The sequence below is a fragment of the Lemur catta genome, chromosome 1, assembly GCF_020740605.2.
Source record: "Lemur catta isolate mLemCat1 chromosome 1, mLemCat1.pri, whole genome shotgun sequence".
NCBI classification, from domain to species: domain Eukaryota; kingdom Metazoa; phylum Chordata; class Mammalia; order Primates; family Lemuridae; genus Lemur; species Lemur catta.
In genome coordinates, this window is record NC_059128.1 from 57981141 (window position 1) to 57991914 (window position 10774).

A 10774-nucleotide genomic window follows, 5' to 3' on the forward strand; every position below is an offset into this window, starting at 1 on the left:
TCTCTGACTTTGAAAAGTCCAAAAACGCAGGTCCCTTCACACTGGTATTAAGGTACATTTCTACAGAGACTACACTGCCCAAGTCCACATCAGAGACAAACCTGAATTCAATCTCTAACTCTATCACCTTCCTTGGGAATGCAAAGTCTCCATTTTCTCATCTATAAATGGGGACATTAGGACTTCCCTCATAGGACAGTAGGGAAACTAATGAGAAAATTACCATGAAGTATGTATACAGAGTCTGAAACATGGCAGTGTCCAATAAATGTTTCTTATTATTAGTATCATATGTAACCAATTTTTATCCTTAAATCCTATCAAAACATCTTTTTAAATCTTTGCTATAATTTCAGTGATATTTATATAGCATCTTTTCTCTTTCTTTCCTTCAAGAACCTCTAATCATTTTACAGTTACTAATTATAATATTTTATAAGTTGAATAACTGTCCTCCCAGAAAACTAAGCTAACAGAAATGAAAAAAGAGAGCCTTATATTTCTACGAACTCTGCACTTCTTACTCTTTTAGAAAAGGGTATTATCTGGCTCTCTATATTTGCATATGCAGGGCAAATCTATAACCAAAGCAACTGCTGTTACAGGGTATATTATTCAGTACTGTCCCTGGCACAAGTTACCATGGTCCATGGCAGAGGATCAGTAAATAAACCTGAATGAGAGAACCAATCAATAATTACAGTCTAGGGCCAGGAGCACTGCGGGCGATAGTAACATGAGATTTTCATCTCGCTGCTCATGATTTTGTACACATGACCACAATATTCCAGTTAATTCACCAAAACATCATGCTTTACAAATGTATACAGACGACAACTTCAAGTGTTGTTTAATCTTGTCACTCCCCTAGTCGTTTCAGATACAGTAGCAGTCACTTTTTTCTTACTAAGCCATGTCCTGTTTACGTACTGTAGTATTACTAATATTACCACAAATTATTCTAACTATGTAAGGTTCTATCAAACTTAATAGTGCAAACATCCTATTCACACTAATGAGGCCCAGCGCAGTAAAAATACCATTCAGTTACAGTTGGTTTATTACACTGCCCAATGAGGGGAAAAAAGGCCACTATTTACTGTGAAAATGCTAACATCATTAAACGCAACAACTGAATTTTCCCATAAATTCTAGAAGTTCTTACCCAATTGTAGATTTAAATAAAGTTTCACATATTCCATTATATGCAACTTTGGTAGCATTTAAAATTTAAAGAGTTATATTTACAACATGAAGTTGTTGTCTGTATCAACTAATTAACTAAAATTTTTGACATACCAACTTCTTCACTAAGTTTCAGCCTTACTCATCCTAAGCAATTAAAGACATGTCTATAAGACACCTGAAGTTAGACTAACACAAATGCAATGCCAAACTTTAAAAAAATCAATTGAAATGATTAGATGCTACAATGTAGAAAAAGTAGCCATGTAAATATAGCAAGGGGGGGGGCGTACTTCTGCTATCAGGTATGCTTAATTTTCTTTAAATTTGTGACATTCTGAATAAAACAGAGGATCACAAGAATTGTAGAAAAACAAAAACAGACTACGGTTTACATTTGAGTTATTAATAGTAAAGCACTTGAGGAGGTTTATAAAAGAAAGCATTAATAGGAGTGATTTAGAAACTTTTGTAATTATTCCCCACAATATCCCCAAATATGAAGATCTACAGCTTAAAAAAATAACTAAATAAAAGCTACCCTGCCTAAGTCCTCCCCAAAAAGTATTGCTTGATAAAAGCATATATGTGCATGTGTATAGACAGATAGACAGGTAGGCATCCTGTCATAGAAAACCTCACCACACAGCAGGGGATCCTGGACAGCAGGTCCCATTTCAAACAGATGCCATTTCATATGCCAGAGGATCCCAGACTAAGATCTGGGACAGAGAAAAAGAGTCAAGGGGTTCAAAGAAATTCTGGGATTTCCATAAAATAGCTCTATTACAGTATAGGGGCAATCATGGTGTGGAATAATTGCCGGGGGAAATCAAAATTCATATCACTACAATTATCAAACTATTCGTATTTGTGGATTAAAGTGCAATGTAATTCTTACCGATTCATTGCTAAAATATTAATTACACATAACTTTCAGTCATATTTTTAAGAATATATAAAGTTATGGGGACCAAAACCTTTCTCATAACACCACTAGGTGATGAAAATACCTCCTGTAACTTTCTTTTAAAAAAAAGTAAAAGCATCAAATGAGGTTGAATTCAAGTTTGCTCATTGTAACAAATCAAATCTAGGGACAGGCATATTGCACATTTGGAGTAGTTATATGTCTCTCAATTCATAAATCAGAAACTGGAAATCTGAAAGGATGTTGTAATGTGGGAGGGTCCTACGTAATAAAGGTCATTATAACTCCTGGCTCTGGAGCTATATCGTCTAATATCCTCTCTGGTGGATCTATGATATGCCCATGCATTACAGTTCTTGTTGACAGTCTGTTGCCTTGGAAATATTTCATTATTTCAGTTTTTCCATTTGTAGACCCTTGGCCTTGTGATATGAAGGCCATCCTATTTCATATTTTCGATTATCATTTAAGCAATCTTGTGGAGCTATTTATATATATAAGCAAGTATTAGACAACGCATATAATCATTTATCACTCTGTTTAAGCTTACACTGTAGAAAGAAATACCTCCAAAAAGTCTCCTCTCCCACCTCTGCTTTTTAAACCAAATACCCTGTGCTACTGGAATGTGCTTTGCAAACCAGCATGGGCATATCACATGCTTGACACTTCTCTGCCTAATTTTCTTGGTTATACATCCACCTAGTAGAAAAACTCTGTGGCAGTGCTATATAATTTGCAGTCCACTGGAGTTTAAAGAAAATCAAACAAGTTTAGGTATACCAGGTTTTCAACTTGTTCTTTCAGGCCCTAAAGAGGCACTTTCTGTATGTATGATTCAGATACATTTAAGGAGTACTAAACAGTAGCCGGAGATTACCAAGAACAACCTTCTTTTTCCAAATTTACTTTGTAAACATTATTATAAGGAAATGATTCTTGTATTGTATTATTATACACAGGTTAGACATTTCATAAATAATAAGACAATTCAAAACATATATTTTTTCTCTATTAGTTTTTGATTATGGATGTATTTGAAAAGCAGTAAAGAATAAAATGTCCATGAATGCCTCTGCGAAATCAATGATTTGGAAACCATTTTTTAAATAAATAGGAGGATACGATTTAAAATATGTCCACAGAAAGTCATCTTTTATAGACATAGTTGTGGTTAACTGCTACAGAGAAATAATACTATTAATCAGCAAGTTCTAGACACAAAGTGCAAATAAAGGTGGAATGCCTACTTAGTTGAAGCAAGTAACTATGAAAAAAAATGCCCTCCTGAACAAATCATCTGATTTCCCATTTCTCATTACAAAACCAAATCAACTTACATGTGTAATGTTTACACTTAAAGTGTTAAGAGCATTTAAAACCCTGATAACAAAGTGAACCCTTGGGGCATAAAACAACTGTTTGGATAACGGGCCAAGTTTGCAGTTATTACTGTTTGAAAGGCTTAGTTTATAACTCGTTCCTTCCTCTACTCTACAGTGCTGCTTCTGCCCCCTACCCCATTGTTACTACTCCTCCCTCTCCCTACAGGTTAAACCTTCTCAGATCCAACCTTTAAAATGACAGCATCCAACCTGAACAAGAAGATGCTATTAAAGGGCATTAAATTAAATACAGTATATCCTCCTACAACTTCAATCAGAATTTCAGACCAAGTGTTATTTAGTTCAGCTCTCAAGTGGAGCAGAATAACAAATCGCACACTTTGATTTACCTTCTTCGAATGCCAAATGGAGACAGGTGATAAAGAACGCACTCATGCACAGGCTATGAAGTTTCCCCTAGAAATTAATTCTATCTTCGAGATTCCTATCTCAGAGAAATTCCCAAAATGGCACACAAATAGACTTCTGCTAGAGAGATTACTGGGGCCATCCCAATAAATTCATTTACTACCCACAGAACCCACAAAGTAGGCAAGAAGGAAGGAAGAGAGGGAGGGAGAGAGGGAAGGGGAGAAGGGGGGAAAGGGGAAGGAAGGAATGGGGGAAGAAGAAGGAAATCTATTATAAATTTATGATTTCAAAAAGCATTCAGCACCTTGTTAGATTAAAAAAATTATTAAAAGCCTTGCACAATGCTCTCAGAAATAAATTTTTTCCCACCTAAAAGTGTAAAGTAATATGTGAATTCTTTATAAAACACTAACACTTCTTAAGAACTAAATGTTCATTTTAGCTGTATGAGTTGTCAGCTTTTCTACAGTTTGGGAGTAATAGTTAATGCTACACACATTTAACATCTTTGAAAACTGGATTATGTATGATTTACTCTCAGATATATGGTTTTTACAGAATTATCTAGAGTTTAGAAATAGTCAATTATGTATCTACTTAATGTAAGTATTTCCTTAATCCTGACAATTCTGCCTTCCCTATTGTATGAAAGAAACAAGCAAGAGTACAATAGAAGCTTTCTAAATGGATAGACGTCTGAATATCTCCCTATCTTCTTTTGATGTGAGCTATAGGTTAAATACCATGCTGTATCAAAAACAAAACTGTCTATGTACTAATAATTAAATCTTGCAACTAAGCACTTCCTTCGTCTTTTTTTCAAGTTCACATACGTCCCTAAGGAAAGTACACGTCCCTGCTTGGGGAGTGGGGGTGCACATATCTGACTGTATTTGTTTTGTTCATGAATCAATGGGTAACATTTCATACTTCCTACTGAGCCTTTCCTCTTTGCAGACAGAGACTTTCACTTTGCTCAAACCAATATGCTATATGCAATTAATGTCATTAACGCTGCCAATTAATAGTCAATAGGATTCCAAACAAAGTAGGCTGGGTGGACAGCAGGAGGGAAAACCACGTTGGTGGTAGTGGGAGGGGGTGCTCAGTTACTCTTAAAATCTAACAATGCTATTCACGTAGGACGGCTAAGGATATTTTGAACACAAACTCCCTTTCCCTTTGGCTCTACTAGTTTAACTAACTTCAAACAGACATGCTCGACTGAGCCCCTAGCCTGGATATGCAATTCTCACCAGGAACTTTTTAAAACACAGATCCCCAAACAGTAACTAACGGGGCATAGATGCTCCAACTGCTGACACATTTTGAATCTCGCTGTTGGTTTGCTTATTTGGATTTAAGGGTCTTCTTCCTTATTTTTCTTTTTTCTTTGGGAGGGGGGACGGAGAGGAGGAAAGATGAGAGCGGAGGCAGAGAGGCGCCCCACAAGTTGCCGAAGCAGAGGGCGCAGCCCGGGCGGCGGGAGGCGGCGGCCGCGCTCCGCACTCAGCTCCGCCCGGCCTAGTGCTCGGCGCGGAGGCGGCCCCTGCGCGACACATTCCGGGCCTGGCGCGAGCTCGGCGCTCCCCGCCCCCGGCCTCCTCCTCCTCCTCCTCCTCGCCTCCTCCTCCCTCTTCTCGCCCGCCTTCCCTCCCCCTCCCCAGCCTCATTCCCTTCCTCGAGAGCAGCTGCCAAGGGAGCTGCGGCGGCCCCGGGGATCCCCCGGCCCCCACCCTCACCGCTGCTCCCTGGCACACAGCAGCGCCTTCTCTTTTTTGTTTGTTTCTTTTTGCTTTTCTTTTTCTTTCTTTCTTTTTTTTTTTCTCTTTTCTTTCTTTCTTTTTTTTTTTTTTTTTGTCAGCGAGTCACTCTATTCGCCGAGCCGAGGAGGTGCGACTGCTCGGAGAGCCTGGCGCCGCCGCCGCCGCCGCCGGAGCCCGCCCGCCCGCTGCCGCAGCGCTGCCGGCGGACGGTGCGCGCGGGGACCGCGGGCGAGCGCTGAGCCGCGAGCCCCAGCCGAGGTCCCCGCGGGCTCGCGGCCCAGGAGGCGGGCTGCGGAGCGGGCCCCGCCACCTCGGCGGCGGCGGCGGCGGCGGGAGCAGCGGCCCCGGCGGCAGGTTCAATAAACAGAAAAGTGTTACCGTTCTCGCCTGGAAGGATCCTGCTGAAAGCTGGGCTTGGTGGGCGCCATCTTCCTGCTATTTTTTTTCCTCTCTTACTTTTTGCCTCTCTCCCCCCTCCCGGGTGGGGGCGTGGGGAGGGCGGGGGGTGTGCGTGTGCGTGGGGTGGCGGGAGTGAGTGCGGGCGTGCGCGGCGCTCGGCGGCTGCCCGGCGGCCGTGGCCGTGGCGGTGGCCGTGGCGGCGGCGGCGGCGGCGGCCGTGCTGCTGAGGCAGGGAGGCTACGGAAAAGTAGTGGGGCCGGAGCCTCGCCGGCGGCCGGCCGTCCTCTCGCGCCGCCGGTGCTCCCCGCCGCAGGTCGCCGCCTCCTCCGCCGCCTGCGCCTTCTCCTCCCCCTGCTCGCCGGGCGCCGCCGCCGTCCATGCGCCGCAGAGCGCCCGCGGCCCGGGCCGCTCCGGCTCCCGAGACATGCCCAGCGCGGAGACAGGCGACCGGCGGAGGAGGAGGGGGAGGTGGCGGCGGCGGGGGGAGGCGGCCGCGCGGCCCCGCGGGCAGCCCGGCCCAGGGCCCCGCCGCCTCCGGGTTCTCACCCTCGCGCCACCACGCACACACCCCCCGCCAGCCCCACCGCCACCACCCGGAGCTGGCCTGGCGGCAGGTGGGGCACACACCCTCCCGGCGGGGGGCAGCCCGGGCCTAGGCCGGGAGGGGCGAGGAGGGGGAGGGCACGCTGGGGGTTCCAGCTTGACCGCTGTGAAAGTATTTCTGGGCATTTTCCAGCTGCTTTGCTCAGAGCGCTCCCTCGCACGCAGACACCCCCCTGCTCCCCTTCTCTCTCCCTTTCCCTCTCTCCTTCCCTCTCTCCTCTCTCTCTCTCTCTCATTCTCTCTCTCTCTCTCTCTCTCTCGTTGGGGGACTGGGAAGCTCGGCTGCCGGCGCAACAACGCCACTCAGTTGCAGTTTCGAACACTTCCTTTCTCTGGAGTATCGAAGCCAGGAGGAAAAAAAGAGCGAGCGAGAGGAACTGGGAGGCCACAAGAGCTAGCCGGGGCAGGACCCAGTCCCAGGAGTGCCTTCGGGGACAGCGGAAATAAATGCGGGGGATGGGTGGGGGTGCGTGGGCCCAAGCCAGCGAGCCCCGAGAGAGCCCCGTGGGCTGGCGCAGCGGCGGCACAGGCACCTTGTGGCTCCGGCACTCTCAGCGGCGTTCCCAAAGCCGGAGCATCTGCATATTCACGAATGTACACATGTGCAGACCTCAGGATTCACAGGTGACTCTGCACGGGTTTAAACGCAGTGAGATACAAACGCCTCTGGACTCGGGTCCTGGTTCCTGAGACTGGACTGCCGGCCTCTGGGATGTAGCCCCGCCGCCGCCCCATTTTACAGCTCAGCAAGGCCTAGAGAAAGGTTGGCTACTCAGTGCAGGGCCAGCGCTGACATCTTATTACCTGGGTAGACACTGGTCAGAGCGTTTTCTCCACGAAACCACTCTGAATCGTGTGGGCGGCTTTTTACGCTGAGACTTGGGTCAGTCATGTGTCAACCAGACAAGTAGAAAGGACTCCCAAAGCATTTCCACTTTTAATGAATGAAAGAGACTGATGGAATACATCAGTCCTATATGAGGCTTTGCATTTTACTTTAAACTTAAAAGTGTGGAGGAGGGGGAAGGCCTGAAAAGGGGTCTTCTTCGGTCTCTACTATTTCAGTAAAGTAGGGCTGGGAGTTGGAAACTTCCAAGGAAATCATAAGTGTTTTTCCGTGGCAGAGGTGTTTAATCTGCACGATGGTGTTTAAGTTCTTTTTTGAGTACACTCTACAGGTAGGAGAAAATGAGAATGATTGCGAAATAAACTGGAGTGGAGAGTGTTGTGTACAAGACATACATGGGCTGGCAGAGAAGGGGAAAAGTTGCCAGTTGGAAGTTTTGGCTCTAGGACAGCCTGTCTAGGGCGTTTCTGCCCAAAGATGACAAATGAGAGAAGCTTGTGTTTTCTTAACAGGCCACTCTTTGCTTTAAAAAACCCCATTCCTGTCACTTCCTCACCAGACTCCCCAAAAGCACTTAAAAATTCTCTTTTGGTAAAATGATGTGTCACCATTCACTAAAGCAAACATACCCAGGTCTCCAGGTGGAAACTAAGTCTGCCCTTCAATGCCCCTAAAGCCTGACATGTTGGTGATGTTGGTGGCCCACAATTCTGTTGAAGTGCCAAAGGACAGGGGACTCCTGACTCAGATCCTACCTCAAACACTTGCTAATAATATTCTTAGCCTACATGACTCACTCTCCTGCCCCCCAAATTAACTAAAATTAAAGACAGTAACAGGTGTCATCATATCTGAGTAACGAAATCAAAGAAGGCTACATTTTTCACAGCTATCACCTCTTCTGTCAATAGAACATAAAAAGCGAGGGAGGAAATAATACATCCCAAAGTTTAGAGTTGCTTATTTTTAAAGCCTTAATCTTTAGAACTGAAGTGGGATTCAGAGACTTAGTAAGTGCCCCAAATTCAGAAGGTGGAAAGCACCAGTGCAGCTTTCAGTTTTGGGGCGGCAGACTGTGGGGGACTAACCCTGGATGCTCCTGACTTGAGGGGAAATTGGCCCCAAGATGGACATGATCTTAATGGTGAAGGACAACACCAACACTCAGAGCAAACCTAAAGGATGAAAATTCATGACTCCCCCCCCCACCTCCTTAAGCCCAATTTATGTCTTATAGGTTAGCTCAAGTTCCCCAGAGATCCCTGAAATCATCCAAAGGCCATCTGACATTTCTGACCCCTGACGCCCTACTTCACAGACCATACTATTGTGCCTATTGCCTGCACTTTCTAGTTAAAGTGACCACCAGATACTATTGTCATTTAAATGTTTTATAAATGACAAAAAACATACCTGAACCAAGAAAAGGAAATATCTAATTCTTTTCTAGTTCATTATGTTTAAAAGATTCCCAGATCTTGTGTATTAAAGGTTCTTATATTCACTGAAGTAAAACAAGACTGAAATAATTTAAATAAAAAAAATCTTTGACAAGGAATAGCCCATTTTTGAATTATTTTTCAGGACTCTTTTTTAAACTTCCGACAATACGCAGAGCATATAATGAAGTCATCTACAGAATATTTGCAATACTGGGCATCAACTTGGAAAACACTCAATGTGTTATGCAAAATCTGCTCTGGTCACTGGGCCATTGGTTAGGAGGCACAAAATATGGCAGTGATAGATTATCTTAACCTTTTCAGTTTAAATACTGTTTGTTCAAATCAAAGGTTCTCAAATCAATGAAGTTTGAAATACAAGGTAAAAATAGGAACTGTTATTTGAATTATGCATTGTGTATATTTTAAGTTAAATGCCATTGGCAAACTCTCAGATGTTTAATCGTGTGCAATCTGGGAAACACAAATATTTAATTTCACACTTTCATGTGTTCTTTTTTCTTCCATCTTTTATAAAACTGAGCCCCACAAATAGGGAGCTAACCTTTCATATTACATTGTTAGTTTTTCTCAGCGCATTTTTGTAGATTACATTTCCGATAAAATCTTGTAACATCAAAAGTTGTTCTTAAGGAAAAACTTTAGGGTTCTAAGACTATTGGTGGTGGTAAAATTTTTTTCCCTTTCTTTCCTTTGACTCAAAGAATGCTTACTATCTCAATGTCACATCTATACTTTTTAAAGAAATCTATAAAAATGTTTAGCAGAAATACAAACAAGTAATACTTTAAAACTCCTTTCTCACTAGTAGCCTAACTTTGTAAAATTTGCTTCCTAACTTGTATCTCTGAATCTTACGCATTTGCATTATAATACGTTTAAGATGAATACTTAACAGCGCCGAAGAGACTCGGATTTCATGCTGTAGTTGCCTGTAGTAACAGGTGACATGATAACACTATTATGTAGAATTGCAAGTCTACATCTACACGTGAAAATCGTTCCTATTCTGTTTGGAAACAAATGATCAATCAGCCTCCAGTGATCAATTGGCCCCAGGCTGTCCGTCAGCGCGTTTCCGCGCCGGGCAGAGGCATTGAGAAAATTCTGTTGGAAGGGAATGAGGCTCCCAAACTTTGCAAGAGCACCTTGTGCGGCGTCTCAGACTTCGCTGCAACTCCTCCGCTACTCAGGGCGGAGGCTCTGGATTTGGGGCCAGGGAGAGGGCAAAGGATGATTTCACTTCGCCAGTGCACTAGACTGCTTTTCAATCTGGATTCTGAATTATTTTTTCTTCCTCATCTGTAGAATGAGGGGCAGGCAAAGTGAGCCCTGGCGATGTGCATGTGTGTTGTAAGACACCAAACAGGAGGCAAAGTGGGTCCCACCCCAGCACCCCGGGGCGGGGGCACTAACCCAGCCCAGGCGGGACTACTCACCGCTGCTGGTAGGAGGTGATGCCCTGGACGTTCTGCGGGGTGCCGTTGGCCGCGGCGCCGGCCCTCCCCATGCCCGCGCCGGCCGGCACCCCCGCGGCCGCCCCGCCGGCCGCCGCGGCCGTCACCTGCACGCTGAAATCCGGAAAGATTCGGATCATCGCCGCGGCTTCGGCCCCCGGGTGCGGCGGCTCTGGGCTCGGGCTGGCGGGGGCTCGGGCTCGGGCTTAGGCTCGGGCGGCGGCAGCAGCAGCAGCGCGAGCAGCGGCGGCGGCAGCAGCGGAGCCAGGCACCAGCCTGCAATCCCATTAGTGAGCCGCGGCCACTGTGCGCGGCGGAGAGGCGCTTTGATGTGCGCGCAGCGGGCTGGGGGGGCCGCGAGCGCGA

The 10774-nt window shown here is 45.2% G+C and overlaps 1 protein-coding gene across 8 annotated transcripts in view; it reads right to left on the reverse strand.

The window, feature by feature from the left end:
- NPAS3 (neuronal PAS domain protein 3) overlaps window positions 1–10461 on the reverse strand; it is an 833226-nt gene extending 822765 nt beyond the window's left edge. For 6 of the 8 annotated variants that reach the window (XM_045568967.1, XM_045568985.1, XM_045568957.1 and 3 more), the window contains exon 1: window positions 6018–6490. In XM_045568967.1, coding sequence (XP_045424923.1) covers window positions 6018–6067 — 50 coding nt within the window. In that variant the 5' untranslated portion in view covers window positions 6068–6490. Of the gene's footprint in view, window positions 1–6017; window positions 6491–10390 lie in introns of those variants that run through there. The other 2 variants (XM_045568977.1, XM_045568931.1) reach the window with 1 other exon arrangement.
- Between the last annotated feature and the right edge of the window lie 313 nt (window positions 10462–10774).